At 51.3% G+C, this 25845-nt stretch overlaps 2 protein-coding genes and 1 non-coding gene across 6 annotated transcripts in view; 2 read left to right on the top strand and 1 right to left on the bottom strand.

Moving 5' to 3' along the window:
• SIL1 (SIL1 nucleotide exchange factor) overlaps positions 1 to 7780 on the bottom strand; it is a 100706-nt gene extending 92926 nt beyond the window's left edge. The window contains exons 1-2 of one of the 4 annotated variants that reach the window (XM_029998177.2): positions 7729 to 7780; positions 3157 to 3325 (exon numbers count right to left, since the gene is read on the bottom strand). The gene's annotated coding sequence lies outside the window, so the exon portion shown is untranslated. Of the gene's footprint in view, positions 1 to 3156; positions 3326 to 6274; positions 6575 to 7728 lie in introns of those variants that run through there. The other 3 variants (XM_041119367.1, XM_029998178.2, XM_029998180.2) reach the window with 3 other exon arrangements.
• A 13359-nt stretch (positions 7781 to 21139) lies between these two features.
• Positions 21140 to 24873, top strand: LOC115334456. Its single transcript, XM_041119413.1, has 4 exons — positions 21140 to 21287; positions 22495 to 22787; positions 23598 to 23696; positions 24546 to 24873. Exons 1-4 carry the CDS (start codon positions 21140 to 21142, stop codon positions 24636 to 24638), a joined length of 633 nt encoding a protein of 210 aa, XP_040975347.1. The 3' UTR covers positions 24639 to 24873.
• LOC115334472 lies at positions 24182 to 24385 on the top strand. Its single transcript, XR_003921130.1, has one exon. It is a non-coding gene; the product is annotated as a small nucleolar RNA SNORA74 (small nucleolar RNA).
• Positions 24874 to 25845: the final 972 nt, after the last annotated feature.

Here is a 25845-nt window from a genome sequence, read left to right as displayed (position 1 = left end):
AGCGTCCCCAAACCCCCAAGGAGGTTTCAGCATGAGCTCATTCAGGGTCTGGGGTGTGCTGGCATGGTCTGCCAAGCCAAAGAGGTGCCTGCACTCCTCTGCGTGCAGGAGAGCTCAATACACCTACACACCCTTTGCGTCCTTTGGAAACTCAGCCAGAGCCATACTGGTCATAGGGAAGTGAACCTTTGCAACTGACTCAGAGCAGTGAAAATCTGGACTCTCAACGGGCTGCAAAAAGGGATGCAGAAAGGTGCTCTGCGACAGGATGAGAAATACACTGCTAATATTTACAGGGAGGAGAAAAATAAAGGGAGCTTTGGTTTCTCGGGCTAAGTAAAAGCACAAGCAGGTTAGTGAGTCAGCGCTGGTCATAGCAGCAATGCCTGATGTTGAACAAAGCAAAGCAGCACGTTAAAAAGCAAGTGAGTATTACATGAACCTTACAGCTCAGGCTTGGGCTTGAAGAGATCCAAGATTTCTCTCTTCCTTAATAGCATCTGGGGCAATAACAAGTATTCTTTGACAAATTATGTACTCTGAGAAATCATTTTCCCTAAACAAGTGTAGCCCGTTACCGCACCCTTCTTCACGTGAGCCTGGATAAGTCTGTGCCCTGCAGCTTCTACAGCCCCATCTCCATGGTGATGCACCGATGGAGGTACCGACTCTGGCAAGAAGGCAAACCTCCCCAAAGAAAAGGCTGAAGATGGCAGAGCTCCCACCATTGTGAGCCCCGGGGAAAGGTGGGCTGTGTGCGCCGAGCGCGCGCAGCACTGGCAGGCAGGGCTTTTGTGAGAAGCAGCGCATGCCAGCCTATGAGCAGGCTGGAAATGAAGAATAAAACCTTGCAAGGGCACCTCTGGATCCATTTTACAGGAAGACAGTAACTAAGATTCACAGCTGCTGCCCATGTCGGGGATCAGCAACCAGCAGCCGAATTCCCGTAGGTCCTGCTGAGTTCTCATCAGCATGCTGAATCTATTATTTAAAGGGAAAACGTTCAGCCTGGCACATAATCATTAAAAGCTGTCAACTTCCAGCCTATGCAGGGCTTCCTCTGCAGAAAGGATCCTTCCCTGTGAATCAGGGACTCCTCACCAACTTCACGTCACAAAATTAAAACGAACAGCTGCGGCAGGGGGTGATCCATTATGCATCGCCTTATCAGTCCTACAACAATAATGAGCACTGGGACCCCAAGACACTACATAGCAAGGTTGGGCAAAAACCAACAGAATATAGAAAATGCAGCCCAGGAGCCTTCCTAAAGGAAAAATATGGCGGTAGAGGGGCATTGGGAGTGACGTAACGGAGCTGGCACACAGAGCATCCTTCCTGAACTGGGGAAGGAGACTCCGACGAGGCTGTGCGGGTCCCAAACTGTCGAAAGCAAAGCAAGTGCCGCACTCGTGCACCAGCAAGGTGGCTGGCTCCCATCTGCTGACATAGCCTCCTCGCCTCCCACACCAAAGCCTCCATCGGGATCAACAACTCGTGTCCGCTTGCCCGTACACCCCCACACCTGCTCTCCCATCAGCAGACAGAGTGAACGCTGCCCGGCAGCACTCAGGCAGATTCAGGCTGGCTTTGTGATTTCCACGCTGTGGCAAAGCCTCCCTGACACTTAAAAGCAGCACAACCGGCTTGCATAAAAGATGAAGATTGCTGAGCCTCCTGCAGCCTTCCTGAGGTGAGAGCAATCTGTGAACGCTGTAATCATGAGGCAGCAGGAGTGTGCCGAAACCGGGGTGGCTAGACTGCAGCGTGAGAATAAAAATGACGGGGGCTTCACATTCACAGGTATTTCAAGAAACATGCTCATCTACAGCTCTCCAGCACTCTTCTCCACCTCTGAACATAACGAGAATGAGGTTTGAACATTTAAAACAGACCAGACAGCTACTCCCAGTCTGCTGAAAGAAATAAAGGGAATGGGATGTCCGACAGGGAGGAGGGGGCGCAGGCCAGACACCTCTGAAAGTGCCTTGCTTCTGCAGTTCAAGGTTACACATCTCCTTTGCACTAATTTCTAAGTCTGCCTCTCTCAAAAGCCACGCCAGGTAATTAGAATCATTATAACTATTATTAGACCATAATATTATTATAGCATTTTTGCTACACTTGACATCTGTTGGCTGATAGACTTAACTGGTACATAAGAAATAATTGTGCATAGATTTCTTGCAAATGAGCACCAACACGGAAGACATTAAAGCGTTCTGCGTTGAAAAAGTTAATTTTATGGAAGCATGCTTGAAATAAAAATTCTAAAATTAACAGCTAAACCTTTAAAAACTCTCATTAAAGAAACTATTTGGGTTTAAAGTAGGCAGCCATTGAAAAAAATACTGACTTTTCTTTAGATGCTTAAAGGCATATACCTGGCTCAGTATATCCTTCAGATCAACATATGCATCTTCTTCCCACCTATTTCAGTGACCCAGAGGTTTCTAAATCATCCTTCCACCTTCCCTTCCCTCTCTCTGCAGCAGGCTTTTGAATTATTTGGGCAAAGAGTCTCACTGCACAGAGAACAAGTATAATCAGGACTCTTACAACCTGCTCACTGAAAATCTTATAGAATTATCAACAAACACACATCTAGAATAAAATACAGCTTCTTGCATCCCACGAAGCCCAAAGGGCTTTGCAAACTGGACTTAGGATGCAATTTATCCACCACCGAGATTCAGCCATAATCCAGAGTGGAACACAATATTTCTACCAGTATTTAACTACAGCATGCAGTCCCCTGGAGAGGAGTAAGGAATAACCCAACAGAAGCCACAGGAATGTTTTAGGGAGGCTGATTTTCTCCCCTGGAACTGAAATTTGTTCAGGGCACCCACCATCAGCTGTGGACCAATAAAGGGGAACACACAGGGCACGGCTTCTCCATCCCGTTGATGATGTCCTTGAAGCAGAGCCTGAGCGAACAGCTGTGGCCAGGTACCTCAAGTTACCAGCCTTGAGAGGTAGAAGAGATGAAAACCACAGAGGAACCCTGTATTGTCCTTGAAGTCAGTGGGGCCCAAATTTCACCCCACAGTTACACCGATGCAAAGAAAGATGGTATAGTGGGTGGAAGTGCACTTCAGAAAAGGACCAACCTCTTAAAATTCAAAAAGCTGAACACAGCAGCTCAGTACTTACAGAACTCAGGGTGGTTAGAGGTGGTTCTCTTTGGACAGTGACGTTTTCTCCAGTTAAATGTATTTCAGTTAAAGTAACTCCTCTTCATTAAGCTGAGTTTGCGCTGAGAAGGTGACCGGCAGAACCCTGATAGAACGAGGTATCCTGCAACCGCTCCCACAGCGACACACTATTCAGGGATAAAAATGAGTGTAATTAAATTTTCCAGAGCAAGTAATTTTTTTTTTTTTCCACAGCAGAGCAATCACACAAGAAACTTCGAATTGCTTGAGGAGAAAAATGTATTTTTACTGCCTTAGTCACATACAGACAAGCCTAACTCTCACTGAGGACAGGCCTACAGAAAAACAAAGGGGAGCAGGACACTACGGATGCAAACTGCCCCCATGCATACCCCTCTGCTACCAAAGCAGAGAAAGCTGGGGAGCTCTCGGTGGAAAGCAGGGCTGAGCAACCAGAGGATTGCCTCTGAGCAATCCCAGCAAGCACCAGCAAGAAGTCCCAGTTAAGTGAGATTCATGAAAGCTCTTGAAAATTACCCAAGTCTTCAGAAATAGGGCACAAATCTCCCTCTGCAGAGATCTGCCCACCACACCTCTGACCAGCACAGCAGCATTAAAGCGGGCTTTTCACTCTATCAATCCAACACTTTCAGGCAAACCAGGGGAACTCGGACTAGGCAAGTTCACCTTAACGAGGCACAGTGCTCATTACTAACTAAGAAAAAAAAAAAAAACAAAACAACAAAGCAACTCACACACACACACTTTGGGGGTAGCCATCAACAATTCCCTGTCACAGAGGGAGAAAACCTCACGTATGGGCCCTCAGAGCTCAGCCCAGGTCTGCTTCTATTCATCTTTTTCATTAATGGCCTGAGCAATGAAAGAGAAAGTACTTTTATAAAACCTGAAAGGATGCCCAGCAGTTAAGAGCTAGAAGCACTCCAGAGGTCACGATCAGAATTGATAAACTGAAGAAAAGTTCCAAAAACACCCAGGAATCAATAAAAAGAAAAGCAAGGAAAACAATGCAAAGAACTGCACTTGGAAACAGCAAAAACAAAGATCAAGCACACCAATACAACACGGGGGAAATCCCTCTGGACAGAGGTAACGCGGAGGAAAATCGGGGACTGCACTAAAGATACGACGTGTCAGTGCTGTGACACCACAGCTCCAGCTGCAAAGCTAAACATCATTCTGTGATTTAAGAGCATAAAATTCCTAATTTTGGGCTGGAAGGCCATGCTCAGTGCTGGGTATCGCACCTAAGAAAGTTGCAGACAAACCAGAGGGTCTGGGCAACAAGCGGAGCAGTCAGCGGTGTAAAACGCAGCCGCATAGCAGCTGTTGAAGGGTTTCTCCATCCCTGCTCCCATCCAGGGTCCTTATCAGCTCTCGGCATTTAACAGCTGTTTACAAGGACAACCATCCATTGGGGTCCCCATTCTATGAAGGCAAGAGACAAAGTGGCCTGCCTAATTTGCTGCAAGGGCAAGTTAGATGAGGTATCAGGCCCTCCGAGACTGTGATTTCATCAAGTCCCAGAGGGAACTTGCCCCCATCCAGATCTGCACTAACATCCACCGCTGTCCAGTCTGGAGCCGAGTATCTCTTACCTGGCCTCAGGACAGGGGCACTGACAAGGAGGCTTTTCCAGCCCGGCATTTCATTTTAGCATCCTCCACCTGGCCACTTCTACACTGCTACAGCAGTGATATCTTACAGCTAAATTAACAGTCTTCTCTTCCCCAAAATACAATAGGGCTCCTCATCCTGCCGAAAGGGCACCCACACAGCAATGCAGAACGAGCACAGCCGTAACCGTTTCAATCCACATCTTCATTACCTTTCATAAACGAAGCTCTTCAGCTCAATTTGCCACCATGCTACTTTGGTGGTGAAGACGGCCTTCCCACACGCTGCAGGGTGAGGGATGCTGACCTGGGCTGCCCGTGGGGAAGGGCAAGGCTTCCCTCCTCCCCTCTTACCCCCAAACAGCCCCACTGACCCGTGCAATGGGCTGTAGCCACCACCCAGCCGAGCAGGCAAGCCCTCCCTCCCCCAGACAGAATAATTTGAGGCAGTAATTGCTGAAAGCAATTGAAATCATTGAAACAAGGTGCTTCAAATCGGGCAAGAGCAGCTGTGCCTGCGCAGCTGATGCCATACACACACAGCTGCACCAAACCCCGACCGCAGGCTCTGCGAGAAATACGGCAAGGGGGCAAGACCTACAAATCTTATGCAAAAGCAGGGCTTAACTTCCAGGAACATTTAAGATTTCCCAGTGACTCAAGAGGATTTGGGGGTTTGGTTTTTTCTTTGAGTCAGAGCTTTAGAAGCAAGCTGCCTCATGAACCGCAGCCAGAAGTGATTTGACAAAGCCTTTGTTAGCACACACGGTCTCCTTTCACGGGGCTATTTCCCAGAAGATCCCCAGTGTTGTGTCATTTTTCACTTCAGATGCTAAGAATATCTGTGTGTTAATAAAAAATAGTAACTAGCTTTATAGGGAACTTATCAACAAAGGGCTCAACAAATCTTCATTAAAGCTGATTCACCTACTTCACAAGTGCAAGTTGAACATTATTTCTCAGAGGGGAAAGCTGAGTGGTAAGAGAGCTGAGGTGGGTTATAAAAGCCACAGAGAGAGTCAGTTGCAGAGAGGATTAGCACACACAAAGGCTAACTATTATACCTAAATTTATCCCAATAATCCACTGCCTTGCAAATTCTCAGGGTATAGCTGACATGCTTTCAACCACACCTGCTCAGCTTGACCACATCTGTATTTAAGTAGTCTTCCATTTCCTTGCCAAGACCAGACAGAGAGATGGTTTGGGAGTGCTGGAGAGTTTTTCAGGTGTTTTATTGCTCAGGCTAAAGAAATTCTCAACTGTAAAAAAGGAGAAAGCAGCAGTGGTAGCACCACTACTGGTCTTGTGTTGCTTTAGGGCACGGCATTGTGGATTCAAGGGCTGTTCTGACAACGCATTAGGAATTGCCAGTTTCCAGCTTATTTCTTTAAAAGGAACATGTTTGTATCCCTTCAAATCCAGTAAATACGTGGTCACAGATGGCAGACCCTGGGAACTTGCAGACACTGCTCTCACCTCTGTTAGCTGCACTTCTACGTTAAAGTTTCTGTGGCAAGACTGCGGATGCTTCCACTATAGAAACGCCTTGGAGCCTGCTAAAAAATACCAACATGGTCCAGGCTGGTCATTTTCAGGCAGGGTTGGGGGAAAGAAAAGAGAGGAGAAAAAAAAAAGTAGTCCATCCCTTAACAATGCTACTCCCAGAGCGCAAATGAATTCAAAAGGATCGCACAGAGCAAAAACACTGCGGTAGCGTGTTCAGTAAATGACAGGGTGTGTCATCGGCTTCCAACACCGTAGAGACTTATCTGCACTTAAAAGGTTTCCTACCACGGCTGTATGCTGGAGCAGCCTCCTTGCGCAGACAGCTCTACCAACAGAAGTGCCTGTGCAGCTTATACTCCTTTGGCAAGCAAATTAAACAGTATCAGTGAAGTCATACTTTCTGCCTCTAAGCCATATTTGTACTAGGTTAGTTCTATCAGCAAAACACTGTAAAATAAATAACTTGCCCCTAAGAAATTGCGTCTACAGAACTTGCTAGTGTAAACCCAGGCCATCTTGAGAGGCGGGTAGTGTTGATTATTTGTCAAAGATTACTTCTAATGCGAGTGTTAGTCAACCACTGAAGTTAAACACTTTAAGGCAATATTCCAAATAGTGTTTATATACAAAATCCCATTTGCTCAGTTTTCACTGCCTGGCTTTGTGCACCATGTAATTTCACTAGCTCTCCAGCAAGAGCCATACGCAAGCTTGTACCAAAATAATTAAACAGTTTTAAAATTCAGGCCTCGTATTACCGAGTGCATACCCTGAAGCAAAATCCATTTTAATGGCCCAAAGCTACACCAGCAGTACCAGGACACTTTTATTCCACAACTGCCCAGGTGCAAAGGGGGCCTGAGGTCACCCAGCCCGTCCTCGTGTTCAAAGCAGAGCCCAAACTGCTCCCGTTTCGCTGAATTTGTAATTAAAGCCCTTCGGCGTAAGGGATCCTTGCCTGCCCAGGCCTTCTGCCCTGCACTTTGCGGGCAGGTGCCCGCCACAGGGCCCTGATTTTCACTTCTAGAACACGACAGCCCAGGCAGCTGCCCTCGCTCCCCAGCCCTGCCCAAGGCCGGCCGAACCTCCCCGGGTTTAGGACAAACGCCGTTACTGCACCCCAGAGGCAGCTCTCCGGGCCCTGCGCCCTCACAGCCTGGGCGGCGGACGGGGGAGAGGGGGTGTCCCTCGGCGGGAAACCAGGGCGGCGGGCAACCCCCCGCCCCGGCAAGGCCTCGCCGCCGGCTCCCCTCGAACGAAGGCACCGGCAAGACACGCTCCGGCGCGGAAGGCGGCGGCGCAGGACCCGCAGGGCCGGCGTACGGCCCGGTGCCCCGGCACCCAGCAGCGGCCCGGGCCGAGGGCTGCCGGGCCGGCGCCCTCCCGCCTCAGCCACCGCTCCCCCCCCGCCCGCCGCCACTCACCGCTCCGCACTGCGCACGCTCCGCTCGGCCCCCGCCCCCGCCCAATCCGCGCTGGCCGATGCGGCGGCCCCGCCCCCCCGCCCGTGGCCCCGCCCCTCCCCCGCGAGGCGGGGCCTCCCCCGTCGCAGGGAGCGGGGCCGCCCCGTGTCCCGGGCTGGGGCCGGCGGCCCCGGGAGCGGACGGGGCGAAGCGGCAGCGGGGCGAACCGGGCCCCGGAGAGACGCCCTAGCCGTGGGCAAACGGCCTGTTCCGGACAGCGGACACCAGCCCCGCCGAGGCCGTGCCAGGCCCTGAAGAAATCCTGTCACCCTGAGGGAGGGGCTGGCTGGCTGACTGACTGACTGGCGGTCGCCTGAGGGAGGGGCTGGCTGACTGACTGACTGACTGGCTGACGGTCGCCTTTCCGTATCGGTTTTAGGGAAAAAGGGTAAAAATAAACGGCTTTTGCCCAATAACGCCTGCTTTCTTTCGGGGCGGCCTTAACGCCGCAGCTGTCTGCCTGCGGACTCCGAGCCACCAGGACCTTCGCTCATCGTGCGTCATCCCTCGGGCTCGCCTGGCGCCGTGGGGATCGCCATTGCCCGCCATTGCCCAGGCAGCCTGCTCCAGCCTCGGCCCGCCTGTGCCTGGGGCATCCCGAGCTCCCCCTGTCCCCCACACCAGGTGGGCGGTGGGGAAGGAGGGGGTGGTATGTGCAAGGTTCACGAGATGTTGGCCTTGCACATCACAGCTTCCCTGCAGCTGGCTGCTTCAGCACCGCTACGTTTTTCACACGTTTGGAGGGAGGTAGTGAAGTTTCAGGTAAATACAAGGGTGTTAATTCACAGCCTTGGCACCTAACGTCCCCAGGACCGAGCTGAAGAAGAGGTGAGAAAGTCAGACTGGAAGACATGCGGACTGCAGGCGTGGGCCCGTGGGTCCGTCCCTTCTGCCTCGTTTGCTCACAGCACCGTGCTGATTAAAATTGGGTGCCAAAGCTTTTCCCACCCCTCTCCTGGCTGGTGACTGAGCGATGGCATTGCAGAAATGACAGAAAAGCCACAGCCACGAGCTACGCAACCCTCCTGCTCAGCAAGGGCTGGGCTGGGCTGTGGCTGAGGAGCAGCTGGTGCACAAGGATGCCCATGGGCTCCACTGTGCACCAGGCAGCAACCAAAAACACCCTGCCAGCCCCAAAATTAAACCTGCAATGCTTAATTATCCGGCAAAGGACGTTCAGCGACAGCAAGTGACGACCAACGGAATGGCACGGTGTAAGGGCACCAGCAGGAATCTGCCTGCCCACTTTGTCCCCTGGGCCAGTGTCCCCACAGCTCTGCTCACACATGTGCCGTGCTTTGCCACCGGCACCCACAAAGATCCTGGCAGCCAGAGATTGATTGTAAGCAAATCTCCGCTTTCATTTCCAGTAAATGAAATGTTTTCAGTCTTTCCAGGTGGGATGTAAACACCTCAAAATCAGAATCTGGAATCAAAACCCACAAAGCCCATCAGAGTGCGCAAAAGATTTATTGAGGTTTATGATTTTTATTAGGGTTTGTGATTTTTCAGGCAGCTACGTGATTTCTGGCAAGATGTAACTCCTGCCCTTTGGATGTGTGAAAGCACTGCCGTACTCCAGCCTCTTCCTTCTTCTCCCTTTGGGGCTCTGGGCCCCCTCGGCTCTGGGAGGAGCATTGCCACCAGCTCAGGACTGGGCTTATCCATCCATCTCTGCCCAAACCCTGCCATGGTCTCTCCAGTGGGACAGGCAAGCTGGATCCAGCTTTTCCCCTTGTTTCTGCCAGGTGGAACAGCACTAACAGGATGATCAGCCATCTCTCCAAAGCCACGGTGAGCCCCCTCTTTCAGGCACAGCAGGAGCAGCAGTAAAACCCAAGGCCAGCAGTCGGGCAGGGCTGGCCTCTCCTCTGCTTGCAGCCCAAGAGCCAAACATCGGCTGGGGCACAGGGAAGAGGAGTTTCTCCCCAGCCACAGCCTAATGGCGATGCTGCAGGGTGCCAGCCCACCAGCCTCATGGCCCCGTGACAGCCCCAGGCAGTTTGGGAAGTCTTGCTGAGATGCTTGGTCCATGGTCACAGAGAGGAGTACTGCTGCATCCTCGGGCGATGCCAGCCTAATCCCACCGTCTGAAACTGCTCACACATCAAAGAGATCAGAAAACACGCTCTGCATGTATTATCTTCTGCATTTTGAGTTCTTCTGTTTGATCTGATGGGGTGGAGGTTTTTTTCCAAAGGTATTGGAGAAGATGGGTGTGAGAGAGTAATTTAGGGCTGGGAGTAATTTTTCATCAATGTACTTAAAGACAATCACAGCACTAGGAGGGAGGCCTAATTGTGGAGTTCTGTAATTAGTTTTTATGTCACTGCAATTATTCTGTTGGCTACATATAAAGAACATGGCAAAATGCAGCACTTAATTTTAAATCAAGACTTGATTCTCTTTTAGTAGGTAATTGATGTTGATCACATCACTTAGCAGCGACTATAAAATGTGCTATTTAGATTTTAAAAGGATGGAGAAAAGGACTAAGCAGATAGGTAATTGATGGATTGCGGGCTGTATTGGTGGGAGGCAGCATTAATCCATCAGACTTCAGTTGTCTTTGTTTGCAGCCACTTCTGGGCATCGTTAGTGGCCCAGAGCATTAATGAGCACAGAGCAGCTGATCCCCGCAGCATCACACACCACAGTAAACGGCTGCTCTGCCCGCATACAGCAGCATCAACAGATGAATTTGCACTTAATGCAATTGATTCCTTGTGTTTAAATACCTTCTTTTAGGGGCAACCTTTGCTCAAAGCAGCTCAGCTTTAAGCACGTGGTGGGATTCGGGGCTGCTCCCTCTGGGCAGAGCATCCTGCCCAGGCATGCACCAGGTCCTGCCTGCTCCCCTCTCGCAGGCAGAGACCACCAGGCACTGCTGCCCAGCTCCCACAGGCTGCCTGCAAGCCCAGAGCCACTGGCATCCCCAAATACCTGCCATGGGCGCCTTGTTCTACCCATATCAGTAGTGCTGGGCTGTTCAAAAGAGGAAATCAGAAAAGCTGCGGATGCAGAAATGGGTTATTCCCTGCCAAACAGCACTGATGTCAACAGCTTCACAAGTTTAACAGTGAACTAGGCTAATGGTCCGGAAATGTTGGGCCAGTCCTATGCCTAAGCACCAGCGAAGCAGCAGGGAAAGCTTGGTTCCCCTTAGGCAGGATGATACAAAACTTGCCCTTGATCAGCACAAGTCCAGGTCAATAGCTTGACACCACGGTGTGATTCACTGTCACGATAAAATCAATAAAATTTCTCCTTGCCTTTGCTACTGGCCCTAATTACTTGATTTCAAGGATTGCTGCTTCCTGGGCAGGAGCTGGAGGCGAGATGGGCAGTCGCTGCAGAGATGGTGCTGAGGGCCACAGGGTGACTTTTGGGCCACCAGAAATTCAGATTTTCTTCAGGAAAAGGCATGTGAGTTTGTGCCTGGGACCATCACATGCTCAGCTGGAGCCACGTCCCCTTCTTGGGACCGTCCAGCTTCTCCAGCAGCTCAGCTGTTGCAACACGTTACGAATTTGGTCAGAAATGGAATTACCTGGCTCATGCCGAATACCCCCAGACTCGTAATCAGACATTCAATTTAAGTCCAAAAGCAAAATCAAATAACAATGTGCCATCGCTATGAAGCCACACAGCGCTGCCCCTCGCTGGTTAACTCTTAGGTTTTGGTGTTTTTTTCATGCTGAAGTACCTGCAAGTAGTTTTCATTGGGGGAAGACCTTGAGGAAAGCCATGAGATGCTGTTCTAATGCAGCTGCAGGTGGCTGACAGGCACTGGGGACCTTCCCGTCCCCCCATGCCGGTGCTCTCCCTCATCACCCTGCCTCGTTCACAGGGCTTCTGCATCAAGCTGCTGTCACCAAGAGGGTTTGATTGCCCTTTTCCCCCGGGAGGACCCCGGGACTGTGTAGCATGAAACGTGTCTTTCTCCCAGGTAATAAGCAAACTCCACAGGCTGCAGGAGACTTATTAGGTTGAGTTTCTAGGTGGCAGGTCCAGGCTTTGCACTCCATGCTTGCACCAAAATAGATGGATTTGTGGCCAGACAGTCACTGTGAAGAGAGTCCTACCAGGGCTGTCGTTGGAAACACTTTTCCCCTCCAGCCTTCCCTTCCCCTCAACCTTTTCTATCATGCTGTGGCTCCAAAAGATTAGATGAAATTCAGTCTCCAGTGGGTATAGTTGTTTAACAACCTGCAGCTCCGGTGCCATGTTTCATCACCTCCCAGCCTGCCCTGGCCGGCCTCGCCACTGCTAGAGAGCTGGCAGCAGCCACTTTCCACCCTGAGATGAAGAAACACATCTTTACAACCCAAGAAGCGAGTCATGACCCAGCCTGAGTTCAGAGCAGATGATTTTGGCAGTGCACATGCATCCAGAGAGGACAGAAGTGAACCCTGGGCTTGAGATGAGGTGGTATTGCAGCTGCAGGGTTACACCACTTGCTTTTAAAAAATGCTTTTTCTCACCCATTTTGTGTGCTGGGACACAGGGGCTTTTACGGGACCAGTTCTACCACGTCAGCATCAGCCTCTCTGAACTGCCGTAAGGATCAGATGGGTCCCACTTGCAGCTTCTCATCACCACCAGCCTAAATACTATTTCATTCACCATCAAAAAAAAAAAAAAAAAAAAAAGACTCATCCAAGGGCTTTTGCCGTCAATTCCTTGGAGGCATTGGAGCAGTAAATGGGATGCGATGAGCCATCCCCGCTTGTGGGGAGACTCTGCCAGCAGGGCCAGGGTGCAAAGCATGAGGGTTTCTGGGTGAGCTGCTGCCAGCGCGGCGGCAGCACAGCTCGGGGTTGGGATCCTGGCGGGTGTCAGTCCGTGACGACTCTTCTCCCTCTGGAACGCATACGCAGGATGGCTCGGCCCTCGCAGGAGCCTGGCGGCTTCAGCCAGGGGAGCGAGGGCAGGCTCTGCCTCATTTCAAGAGCTGGGCAATGCCAGATGACTCCAGCATTTCATTACAGGTTATTAACGACACTTTTCATCACATCCAAGCGGTTTGCCGCACACAGGCTTCCCACCGGGCTTCCCTCGCTCTCTTCCGTTTGATATCAGGTTTGGATTAAATTAGATAAGGCTGCAACGGTGATCAATTCAAAGCCGCTTTCCTAGGAAGCCATGCACAAATGGTTTAGCAGCAGAGAGGAGAATAAAGACCATAGCAAGAGCAGAAGGACCTGGCGGATACATAACTGGTGTGAAGGGAACATCAAGTTTTAGTGCCACCAGCTCAGCTGTGACTGTGAGGGCAGCAGGGACCCTTTCTAGAAGCAGTCACCTCTAGTGACCTGAGCAGGAGCCTTTCCAGGTGTCCAAGCAGGGATTTAGGTAAGAATAAATTCACTGGCCTGGGGTGCCGGAGGGGGACGGTGCAGGCAGCAGCGGGGCAGCTCCATCCTCCACCTCCTCCCCAGGGACACACAGGCCCTAGGCAGAGACATGCAGTCCTGGTTATCCCCGGCAGGGCAGCCCAGGCTGAGCCAGGCTCCCTTGGCCCGTGGGCAGACAGTCTGTCCCAGGGCTGAAGGTTTCAGATCCTTGGAAAGCTCCCAGGAAGCACCCATCCCTGCTGCTCCGGCTGCCTCCCCTGGGAGCCGCATCCCGCCCTGCCACCTCCTCTTTGCCACATTTGAAGCATCCCCACACCGCAGCACATGTGGGTTCGGGAGCAAGCACAGGGATGATTAGTAAAACACTTCCCATAAGGTGGAAACAAGGAGACCATAAATCTCAGTGGTGTCGCACACTTAAAGGAGAGGGGACTGTTGTAAGCCATTATTCCCCGCAAAAATGGGCTTTAAATCATCATCCATCACCGACGCCCAGCGCTGGGTGCTCTGAAGTTGTCCAGCAAAGCCTTTGCGGCTCCTTTCCAGCATGGCGCGAATGACTGCGATGCTCGTTACCTGGAGATATTTATTGCGCCTCAGCACCCACATTCTGCTGCTACTCATGGTACCTACCAGCATCCAGGAAGAAAACAGACCTGTAAAACACCAACAAGACCAAATGTGCTTTTTTTTTTTTAGGGTCTCGGGTTCATATCACTGTAACAACCAGGCTGCAGTCTTTGCGAAAACAGCTGGGGTCACACGATGGCAAGGCATGGGGTGCTCCACAGCAGGGACCTGCTGCCCCATCCATCCCGGCAGCACAGCTGGGGAAATTAAGATGTTATTGAGCAGCAGCTCAGCATGGTAATTGAAAGCCTTTTTGCTGCTGGAAACCCTCAAGGCTGCCAGTCTCTTGGCTGAGCTGCCACTTACCAACACTTTTTCATTTCCTCTGTTTCACCTAACTTTCCATCGGATTCCTCATCCATCTGAACTGCAATGATAAATACAGAAATAAGGAGGAAGTGGGTACTGCCGGCCACATCTCCACGTCACCGTGGGGTGAAAACATCGGCAAAAGAGATGGGGCAAGCAAGGCCCACAGGGATTTCTGTACAGAAGTAAAAGGGAAAAAGCAACAGCTGAAGAGCTAAAAGTGTGAAGTATGAAGAAAGGCTTTAATTTTCACAAAATCTCTTAATCCATTAATCACAGGGAGACTTCTATACGGAAACCTCCCTCTCACTTAATACCATCTCAAGATCATCCAAGATGGTAATAACTGCTTGGCAGGGGAGTAGGAGCAGCAAGGTGGAACAGGCTGAAGCCATGGCCTTGCCTCCAGGGAAAAGAGACCAGCCCTTAACAGCAACGAGCCAACACAGGGATGACAGCGATGAAGAGGACCGGATCCGGCAGCAGGAGAGCTGCAATGGGCACCGGGGACATTGGTTTCGGCCAAGGAGGATGCCCCAGTGACTGTTGGCTCTCTGGAGGTTTTCTGCAAAGGCTGGACAAACCTGCCTGGGTGCCTGAAACAGAGGTTTTAGGGCTTTTCAGAGCAGACCAATATCTTCCCTTCCCCTCCACCTCCATGCCCTTCCTTCTCTGTTCACACCGCTGCAGCGTTCCTTCCCTTGCCCCAAAGAGTTGGGGTATGTGAGAATCATCCTGGACACAGAGGGAAGCACTGCCAGGACAGCGGCTGAGCCCCCAGCCCCACACCATGGGGTAAAAGGCCCTGGACACCTTTGGGATACCATCTGAGAAAGCTTATGACCTGGGCTCCAGTCTGAAAAGCCATTGGGATTCTCTGCAGCACCTTTCTGCTGGTCACTGGGGCCCTCCAGGGTGGTCACAAGCCTGGAAACACTCCAGCTAATGGGTGGGTTTTGCTGCAGAGGCATCAAGGCAGCAGACACAGCAGCTTGGGTCGATCCAGCAATGGATTCAAAGCTGCCCAGAACAATCCGTTGCCCTGGGAGTCCTGAGCTGCTGCCTACAACAAGCATCACCCTGTGCATGACAAGCAAGGGTTCCCCTCTGCCTGCTGGAGGGCCTGGTTTAAGCAGGATGCCCTTCCTGGCCTTTTTATTGGCTGGACCATGGACTGATCCATCCCCTGATCCTCACCTAATGCTTTTCTCAGGCTTAACCCTTTCTGCTTTAATCCCACATGCTTCGCTTTACCAGCAACACTAGCTTCACCTTCAGACATTGCATCAGACCAGCCAAGGTCTCCTTCTTTCCCATGATGGTCCCCCAGACCTCAGACTTTCCTGTCATCTGGCAGGTGAACATAATATCTACAAACCCAGCTGCCTTCCTGAAGCTGTTACCTGCTTTCCTCATGGGAGAAAAATAGGAAAAATTAGTATGCAGCTTCTTCCTCGAGAAATCAATGCGATCTCAACTCACTGTGAAGTTCCCTGACTGTTAGAGATGCTGCAGTAGTAAAAACTAACCCTCAGAGGAGAAAGAGTGGGGAGAAAAGAAAGAAAAATAAATTCCAGTGACTAGACAAGGCTAAAATGTTGTGGAGGGCTAATCTCCTGCTAGTGCTGGAGCTTGTTTGGAAGTCCCAGAGCAGGGAGGGCTGCAGAGTGGATTCAGTCCAGCTGTTTATCACTCAACTAAGAATCAGCTGTAATTGTTAATTCTAATTAAAGCTGTTGGGGAAAAAAAAAATGTAATCAAGAGTTTCCTTTCAAAAAAAGACATTTCAGCTAAATTAAAAATTTCGGTTTTTAAAAAAGGGGGGTAAATGTTGAAAATTTTGAAACAACCCATTTCAGCATTTTCAAGATGAAAAGGAATATATTTTGTTGTGAAATGCATCATCAATTCAAATGTGTTTTATCTTACAGTCTGAAGAGCAAAAATAGTTTTTAAATCAAAGCAAAAATGGTATTTTTAGGCTTTTTTAAAGAAAAAGCCTATCTGGGGGTTTCTGTCCTAATTAAGACTGATTTTTTTCCTTTTTTTTTTTTTAAAAATGGAATAAGCTGTTTCTACTTAGCTCTACTCTAAAATGCTGGGCTGGTGCTTTTCTTGGTGTGTCCACTGATCTCTACCCACCACTCAACCCCAGGATACATTGGCCATGCTTACACCACCCTGCTCCCGGTGCCAGCACTCTCTAAAATCCCCTGGGGCTCAAGTCAGGCTTTACAAGACCTCACAGATTTAAACCAGCACCAGCAAAATGGCAGAGTAACTGGGTTTTATTATCATAGTACAATTTAGAGTAATAAGAGATCAAGAACAGCCCACTTGCATGCTCAGGCTGGTGCAAGCCCACCCCCAGCTCTCCTCCGCATACTTAATCCCATACCCAGCTGCTTGCCCCACTGAGCTTCTTCCTTGCTGGAGAGGGAGCTGGTGGACCACTGAAAGGAGGAAGATCTGCTTTGGTTAGTCTTGCTGCATGTGTAAATTCCTAAGATGAAAAAGGTCTGGGGGAGCAGAGCAAGTTGTGATGCCTGTGCTCAGGGACACTTTACCACTTGTACACTTGCAACCAAGACAGACCCTGCAGCATGATGCCGTGGGATCTGTGGGAGATCCCAGAGGTGGCTTGCGTCCCCGGGATTCCCCTCCACAGGATTAGGAGATCACATTTATCATGCTGAGAAAGTTGGTCAGGATCTGTTAGATGAAAGGCACGGAGTAACAGAGAGTTTGCAGTCTGTCTTCTGGATGGGAGCACTGAAGGAGGGAGAGAAGCAAAAAAAAAAAAGGGGTTTGAATAGAAGCTGGAAGGGGACACCAGGGAAGGAGACTCAGCCAGGGAGGAGCTCAGCAGGAGCACAGGAAGGAGGCAAGAGGAAGGCAGCAGAGCTCCAGGGCTCTGCTGGAGACAAAAGGGAAAAAGAAATTGCTCTGCAGCAGTTTCAGCTGAGAATAGAGGGGAACCACACAGGCTCCTCGTGCTGCCCAAGTACATTTTGAACAACAAAAAGACCCAGGCTCTGGCAGCAGGATGAAACCCAGGCAGGCCTGGAGGGAGGGCAGCTGGGGAGAGGGGCTGCAGGCAGGGAGGGGAGGCAGGGCTCTCCCAGCAGGCAGGGCATGCTCTTGCCCAGCCAGATGCAGAGTGGCACCGCACTTGGTGCCAGTGCGTCCACCCCTCCAGCAGGCTGATTTTGGTTTATATAACATTTTTTGATTGCTCTTTCCTCTGGGCCAAGGGAGGTTGCTCTCTAGCTCTGCAGTGAAGGGAACAGCCTGACCAACATTTCCCTGTGCTGCCCAGAGGGATGCATCCAGCTACAGCCTCAGAGAGGGCTCAGCAACAGATCTCGCCCCACTGCCACCCCCAGGGCAGCTGCGCTGGGGAGAGCTGTCACCCCAGGAGACAGCACAGCCACCAATCTCTCAAGACAGACAAATACTAAGCCCTGATGGGAGGCTGCAGGGCCCTTGGCCAGGGAAGAGGGTGCAGTTAGATCATGGCTGCTTCTTGCAGGGAGCAACTGGTGGATAAAGCCTGGAGCACCCACTGACATGCAGGAACAGCAAGCCTCATGTTAACCCAGCCCTGCGTCTTTGTCTCCTGATACAGCCACTGAATACCATAGCAGGACAGCTCCCTCCCACTGGGACCCAGGAAGATCCACAGAGGAGCGGGGTCAGTGTAGAGATTAACAAGCTTTGTACTTACGCTCTTGTAACAAGATGACGGGCCTAGCAGGGAGCAGGAAGGTCCAGCTGCTCCCTAAGGGAAGCAGAGCCAAGATAACGCCAGCAGAGATATCATCCTCACCAGCAGGTAGAGTCCCGCTAGGTCTGAGCCCAGCCAGTTGCTGGTTACAGGGTCCACCAGCAGTCCAGGTACAGCTTGCAATGACCCAGGTCCAGAACCCACCCAGGAGCAGGAGGAGATGAGCCAAGGACGAGGCTGGAAGCATAGCTACAACATGGGTCCAAAGTTCATCTAGAAAATAGAGCCAGAGACATAGCTACAACATATGTCTGAGGGTCTATCTAGGAGCAGGGCTGGAGACAGAGCTAGAGCCAGGAATTCCTGCAGCATCACTCATAGAAGGAGTAAAGCTCCAGGGCTGAGCTTAAATGGGGCTGCTGTCCCATGGGTGTAGCGGTGTCAGGTGAGGGTGGTCAGGGCCATTAAGGGCTGTTGGTCCTTTGGGGCTGATCCAAGCTGCATATAACCCTCGGCAAACAGAACCTACCCAGCAAGTGAGCACAGCTATGGTAGGCTGATCTGGGCAAAGCATTGCCTGCTTTGATGGCAGCAACAAGGGCTGAAGGGGAGCACAGTCCCATATGAGCCAATACCATTGCTGATGCCCTCTCCAGAGGTGACGGGGCAGCGTGTGGGGCTGGAGCTTCCTCACCAGTGGGGCCAAGCTGAGCTGTGGCCATTGGCTGCGGGTCATGCCACGGGTGGGCAGGCTGCAGCCCCACGAGAGCAGAGGTAGCAGGGGAGACACAGAGGGGATAGCGCACCACACCAGGGCTTTATGCATCTAACTCAAAATAAGCTTTATTTTTTAAAATCACAGCTAAGAAGAGTGATTTTTCTCTTTTTGTTATTGTTTTAAAGCTGTAAATTATTAAAAGACTTATCATTGCTCTCCCAAATCACTCTTGGGCAAACAAAAGACAGTTCTAAATTTGACAGTGCTTTGCAGCAAAATGAGTTGGGTGTATTTCGTTCATGATTTGCCCTTGGCTCCCTTTAGCCATGTCTTAAACTACTTCACTGTTTGGTCTGATTAGCAGTGTCTCCTCGGGGGCAGAGGAGGCCCTGGAAGAGCCAGAGGGGTTGCAGGTCAAGATTAAAGCGCTCTGCATGCCATTAACTGTCAAAACTATAACTAGCTTAAATCAGTGCAATTAGATGGCTCACAGGTTACAGGAGTAACGGCTGCAGCTTTTCATTCCGCATGTCGTGTGCTTAAAGCACAGCCTTGACATTAAAGGGACGTGGTTAAAAGCAAGTGTCGGGGGCTGAGACCTGGTGGAGGAGCTCAGCAGGCAGGGTTAAGTCCACAGCTTCCTCTGGGGTTGGACGCCCCCGGGTCTGGAAAAGATCTCCAAGCATTAGCAGAGCCAGCTCAGCTTTTAAGTCTGCAATGCCATCTTGTGATGACAGCTGGGAGTGGAAATTGCAGGGTCCCCTCTGCGGATGAAATGCGTGGCTCTCATTCAGACGGATAGAAAGCGCAGAAGCACCCCAGTTTAACAAGCCAGGGGCTAAGAGAACATTTGTCTCAGATAGAAAAGTGCCTATTCTTGCTTTGAGAGAGTGAAAATGATTCATTCAGTTAATATTTCTCTTTCTAGATCATTTATCTGGCTACAAAAGCAGTTTCTTCCAGGCTGAAGAATCTGACTTGTGTCTCTCCTTGGGTGCTGAGGGCTAATTTTTCTTCTCAGCATGGAAGGACACAGTGCGACCTGTGTCATGAGCTGCGGTGGAAGGACTTCTGGTTCCAAGTGCCATATCCAAGCAGTAAAGGAACTTTTCTTCCCAGATTGAAGATGGAGAGTTCAGCAAGATCAACTTTGCTGTAAACATCCACACTGACCACAACGCTGAGATGCGCATGTAGGGGTATGGAGAACCAGTACAGGAAACGCAGGATCTGTGAAGCTGGAAAAAATGAAATCAAGTGCCAGCTAACGGGAACCAGAGCGCAGGCGAGCTGGCTCTCTGCTTACCCCTGATACTGCACTTCAGACACATGAGGTAGGAAGAGTCAGCTCGGAAACAGCTGTGAGCTGCCAACAGCAAAAACCCCTGCCCTGAAACAAGCAGAAGAAAAGTTGTAGTCCTGCCAAGTCCCTCGCTGGGAGAGAGACACATCTACACCTTTCCCAACCTCTATTGGATGCCTTAACACCAGCTCAGTGCTCCATGTATCCATGCCCAGGCACAGCGGTGTAGCTATAACCTCTCTCACTTGTGATCCATTCAAAGGAAGATTTTCACCGGGGCTTTATGCTCCAGTGAGACATTTCAAGGCCTTTTGGGAAAGGCTGGGATCCCTCCCCCATGCTCCTCCTGTAGCTTAGGGTCTCAGAGCTTGGGGATACCACCGATGCTCAGCTGGAGCTGTCTCTTGCCTCAGGCAACCACCCACTCCATCTCTGTCTTCTTCAAATGCTTCTTGGTCTTTTCACAGCCCAAGGTGGGCAGCTATTCTTCCTGGATGTGGGGATGCTTATGCAGGCCATGACATGGGGGGTGCTCCTCCCCAACGCAGCCTGTCCCTGCCTCGTCCCAGGAAGCACTGGGCTTGTTCTGCCCAGGACAGCCATGGCTGCGTGCAGGGAGAGAGGCTGGTGCTGAGCAGTGGAAAGCGTTAGGTGCTTTCCCAGCTAGTGATGAACCTAGTGAAGGACAAGAGTTTTCTGGCTATGCTCCAGTGCAGAAGATCCAGCACTGATGAACAGCTGCTATGCTGGTGGGATAGGTAATAGCAAACATAGAGAGCACTTCATGATTTTGTTACTGGAGGTCTTACTGCCTGTGGCTGAGGGCATGTGCCCACAGACGGGGACGGATGATGAGCTCTGCCGAGACCCAGAGCAGGCTGCCTAAGCGACAGCTCCAGTTTGGAAGCTGTATAACTCATTAGTGCAGCATGGGGCCCAAATTAATATGCCTTGCCTCCTATAATAAGACATTTTCAACAGGACCAGGGAGATACTTCCAAAGCTTTCTGAATGCCAAATACCAGAACTCAGTGACTCTTGATGCCAGGACCAGCCTTTCACTTCACAGCATAGATTTCCCTGCGTTCCTGCACAGCCTTCCCCTCCAGTAATTGGGTTTGGAGCATTGGTTTATCTCAAAAAAATGCTTGCATGTTATTTGTGAGCTTTGGGTAACAGGTGTCATACCAGGTGAAACACAACGGCTCTGCCATGGGTATCAAGTGAAGCCCTCTTTTGCCACAGCTTCCTGGTGAGTGTGCTCTCTAGATCTGCTGCATCTCTCCGAGGGGATGACAAAAGCCTTCTGAAACAGGCTGAGCCCAGCAATGCCATGCTTGGAGTCCGTGCTGCAGCAGCCTGGTCAGACACCAGTCTGCAGAGCTGCGCATAACCACACCGTGACTGGCAACAGCAACTGGCTGGGCAACAGGTCCTTCTGCCTGACCTCCCGCCTGCTTCCAGGCCTGCGGACGGGTCAGATACAGGCAGTTGCCTGCAGCAATACCCCAGAAGTGTCCACAGCGCTGGCTTGACTGTCCGAGAGCTGGTTTCATGGCAGTTTCATCTGCTTAGCTGTGTTGGTCTTCCTCCTCTCCCAGGCCATAGCTGATGTCAGCAAACATCACGTTGTTCTTTGATACCAAGATCCCTGCTCGGCCTGCTGTTCATCTTGGCTTGGTGGAAGCCAAATACATCCTCCTTTTCTCCTGCAAGTGCAGTGTTGGGGACTGAAGGGACTGAGACACTTTGTTTCAAGCCAGATTAGAGATACAAGTTACCACACAACAAAAGCACAGCCAGCCTTCAGAAGAGCTCCTCTAGTCTAGACACAGCGTCCCCTGAACTCCCTGCATCCTGACAGAGCCCTGCAGTTTGTCTTCAAAGCAACTCAACAGGCTCCAGAGGCCTGTTTAACCCCTGTCGATGCTCAGTTACAGAATAAAGGAGGGATCACATCTGAGAGGTTTTGCTCCCATAAATTAGCGGGATGGGTTAAGTCAGGACATGAACCACTGTCTGCTGGCACAGTACATCCACCTGAGGGACCTGCAGTAGCATGGAGCTGTAATGCTTCAAAAACATGCATGCTACAAGCCTGGGATGGGACAGACCAACGTCTGGAGCTCCTGCAACAGCACGAGCGATGCTTTAGTGTTTCCTCAGCTCCGAAACCGCCCGTGCCCGGGGACTTGCTCCCTGCCCCGGGGTCGCCTGCTCTTGTCCGGCTCCGGTGCTGCAGGCTCGGTACCGTGATTCTTCCGCACCTACCAGACCTTGGCTTAGCAGCATCTGTGCCGCACGGACAGTCTCCGGAGTAAAAGAAAAAACAATACTGTGGGAGGGGGGAGAAAATTCAGTAAATCGCTGCAAGAAAAGTTCTGCAAACGTGCTGCGTCAGCCAGTCCTGGTTCCCTCGGCCATTTACTGCCGCAGGTACCGTGGCTGTAACGTGCAAAGCAGCCTTGGGGCATTAGCTGGGCTCTGATGAAAAGCGCTTTTATAACCTCAATTGTCTGTCACAGCTGGGGACTGGAGATGGTAACACACTGTATTTGTTCCTACAAGCGCTGCACGGTGAGGTACAAGCTAATCCTCGATACCAGCAGTTGTTCTGACCCCGAGCGAAGGAGAGGAAGGGAGAGCCACGCCGTTTTCCCCGCCTTTTCTTCTCTTTGAGGAGGTTACCGACTTCATCGTCACCCTGCCGCTCCCGGGGCAGGCCGCCCGTCCCGCCGGGCCCCGCCGGGCCCCGCCACCTCTCCCCGGGCCGCGCCTGGCCGGGCCCGCCCCGAGGGGAGCGGCCGGGGCGAGCGGGGCGGCGCCTGCGGAATCACCTCGGCCGCACGGCGGGGCCCGGCCTCTCTCGGCGACCGCAGCCATGGCGGAGCGCAGCGGCGCGGGGCCGGGACGGCCGCCGTGAGGCGAGGCGAGGCGAGGGTGCCGGGCCGCCTGCCCCGTCCCTACCGCCATGAGATGAGGTGAGGGCTCCGGGTCGCCTCCCCCCTGCCCCCCGCCGCCATGAGGTGAGGTGAGGTGGGGGCTCCGGGCCGCCTCCCCCCTGCCCCCCGCCGCCATGAGGTGAGGTGAGGTGAGGTGAGGTGAGGTGGGGGCTCCGGGCCGCCTCCCCCCTGCCCCCCGCCGCCATGAGGTGAGGTGAGGTGGGGGCTCCGGGCCGCCTCCCCCCTGCCCCCCGCCGCCATGAGGTGAGGTGAGGTGAGGGCGCCGGGCCGCCTCCCCCTTGCCCCCCGCCGCCGTGAGGTGAGGTGGGGGCTCCGGGCCGCCTCCCCGCCGCCGTGAGGTGAGGTGGGGGCTCCGGGCCGCCTCCCCCTTGCCCCCCGCCGCCATGAGGTGAGGTGAGGTGGGGGCTCCGGGCCGCCTCCTCGCCGCCATGAGGTGAGGTGAGGTGGAGGCGCCGGGTTTCCCGCCGTGGGTCTTTCCGCCGCCGGGGCTGGACGCCTGGGGTGCCTCACCCCTCCCCGGGGCTCTGGAAACGGAAAACGCCGCCTGAAATATCCCCCCCCTTTTTTTTTTTTATTAAATTGTTATTAATGGCCGAAAGGCGGTGGTGCCCGGCGGCCGGCGCTGGCTGATAACCTCCGAGGCCCTGGGACTGGAGGGTAATTTGTTCAGGCTGTGCCGTTTAGAAGCAATTTCTCAGCCTATTATTCCGTTTGATTTTTTTTTTTCCCCCATCCGCAAGCCAAATCCTAGCTGTTAAGCTCTATTAATATAGATTTAATTAATCGAATATTTGAAGTGATGTTTCTCTTGTGCTCTCTTTAGGGCTTCCAGCTGATATGCAGCTTAAGCGTGTGTGAAGGGATGGCTGTAAATCGGAGGTCTCGGGTGGCAAGAGAGCTGTCTGGAAGATACAGCCGTCAGGTAACGGGTCCTCACCGGTGGCCTTCGTTTATGAAAACCCCCGAGTTTTACAGGAGGTGGAAGCAGCCAAGTGAGGCGTCTTCTGGAGGAGACTTGCTCCAGTAGTGTGACCTGCTGAGAGGAGATGTGAAGGAGTAACATGCACATGAGGCACAGGGAGAGCTCAGGAGCCTTTTGAGCTATGTGGGTGAGGTCTCTCCACGAGCTAATGTGGGGAGATGGGCAAAAAGACCGTTTGTTCTGCCATACTAAGTAAACTAAATGGCCTCTGCTGGCTTGTGAATGGGCTGTTGTGCCAGCCTCTGCTGCTCTGGGGTGGAAATAATAACCTGGTTTATCTAGTGAAGCACGCAGTGCTTCCAGTTGCTGGAGGAAGCCCTTATGAGAGGAGGTGTTAGAAGCGAGGCCCGCATCGCCAGAGGGATATGCTTTTGGGCCTCTACTTCCTTCTGTCCTTTAAAAACTCAATTTTGAGTTCTCTTTCATCCAGCGGTAGTCAGCTACCCATTGCTGCTCAGTGCCTGCGATAGTGTTACGCTGCTGGGAGAGAAATGCGCTGCCAAGTTGCTCCTGGCACCACAGGTGCTGTTCTGGCCCTAGATGGTGCCAGGTTTTGGCAGTGCTCTGCATGCTTAAGAGTGGAGTAACTCCTTCTCCGTGGAGTTAATCCTAGACTGGATGCAGACAATGTGCAGTCAGAAAATTAAAAATGTTGTGGACATTTTGTTTAATACTGCATCTTTTGTATAAAAATGAAGGTCGGCTAATTAACTGGTCAGTGTTAAGGGTTGAATTCGGGGCCTTTAGAGTTACTCCTGTTAACTGTCTTTGTATGTTTTTTAATTACAGGCAAACGGTTTGCATGTTTCGCTGCAGGTGTGGGCTTGCTGGAGCAGCAGTGGTTGTGAAAAGAAAAGAAATAAGCTGTTGGTGCTGCTTTGAAGATGCCCATTTGAAAGAGATTGAGAAGATGGAAATGTAGAGTCCACAACTTAAATGGGACTACTGGAGAAGTACTTGTTTTCAGGATCTGGGTGTAGTAACTTGAAACATCAGAGGTGGTTGGGGCAAGGTATAACAAGAATTATGTATACAATTTGCTGTTAATCCCCTCTTGCTGCTTGTTTAAAATTATATTTTTTCTGTGACTTATATTTATTAAACTTATTTAAACTTGGTCATTCTGCTTTTTTATTATACCATGAGGCTGTCGGGTACAGCAGGATTTGAAAGTCACCTTGAATTCTTGCCTGTGGGAGACTCTGGAGAGGCAGGAATGAATGGGGTGCTGGGCACCTGGTGCCCTCCTGCCACGCACACACACTCTTCTCCAGGGCCTGTGCTGCAAGGACAGATTTTTAACAAGGCTTCCTTTCCTCTGGCACTCTGAAGGAGATCAGATGTTTAAAGTTTTCCATAAAGGAAATAAGGTCTGGGATTCCTACTTCTGCTGCATACACAGCCAGAACAAGTTCACAAGATATCCCTCCTGTGCTTCAGTTCCTGAACTTCTCGTTCTCTCCCATCCCTGGGCCTGGGGGGAGGTGAAGCCCACAAAAAATGGGCGAGTTGGAAAAGGCTGCCAAATATGTAAAATACATTGAAACTGGTGGGAGGGGAAAGACAACCATCACAGATTCAGACAAAAATGCTGTTTAAACGCAAAAGGGACTGTAGTTGTCAGAGCAAAGGACTATATTGCTCTCACCAAGATGCCTGACCCATTTGGATTCAGTGCAGTCTTCTGGAGGATACTGTGTGAAACAATCAAAACTTAGGAGTTTTTTAGGCTAAAACTGATCTTTTTCAGTGTTAAAAATGGTTCAAGGGCCTTCAGTCACATCACATTACAATTATCCTGTCATAGGTGCTACTGCAGCTGCCGTGCCATCTATACACAAACTGGGAAGCATGGACATGAGACTGCTGTTGTACACCTTGCTGTCTGCAGGAGTGAACAGCGTCAATGTATTTATGTTGATAGTGGCTGGAGTTTATAACCATGAGGCTTTTGATAAAACACTAGCGCACATCAGGTTAGTTCCCAAGTTACTGATGGTTTATGTCAAATAGGTGCTTCTGTCATGCATGAATTACAGTGCTGAATTTTTTCAGGGCTCTCCTAAGTTTTAAATGACCCTGACACTGC

The sequence above is a fragment of the Aquila chrysaetos genome, chromosome 22 (assembly GCF_900496995.4).
Source record: "Aquila chrysaetos chrysaetos chromosome 22, bAquChr1.4, whole genome shotgun sequence".
Classification (NCBI taxonomy): Eukaryota; Metazoa; Chordata; class Aves; order Accipitriformes; family Accipitridae; genus Aquila; species Aquila chrysaetos.
The sequence above is the reverse complement of the archived record's forward strand: the minus strand, read 5'-3'. Positions and strand labels throughout refer to the sequence as shown.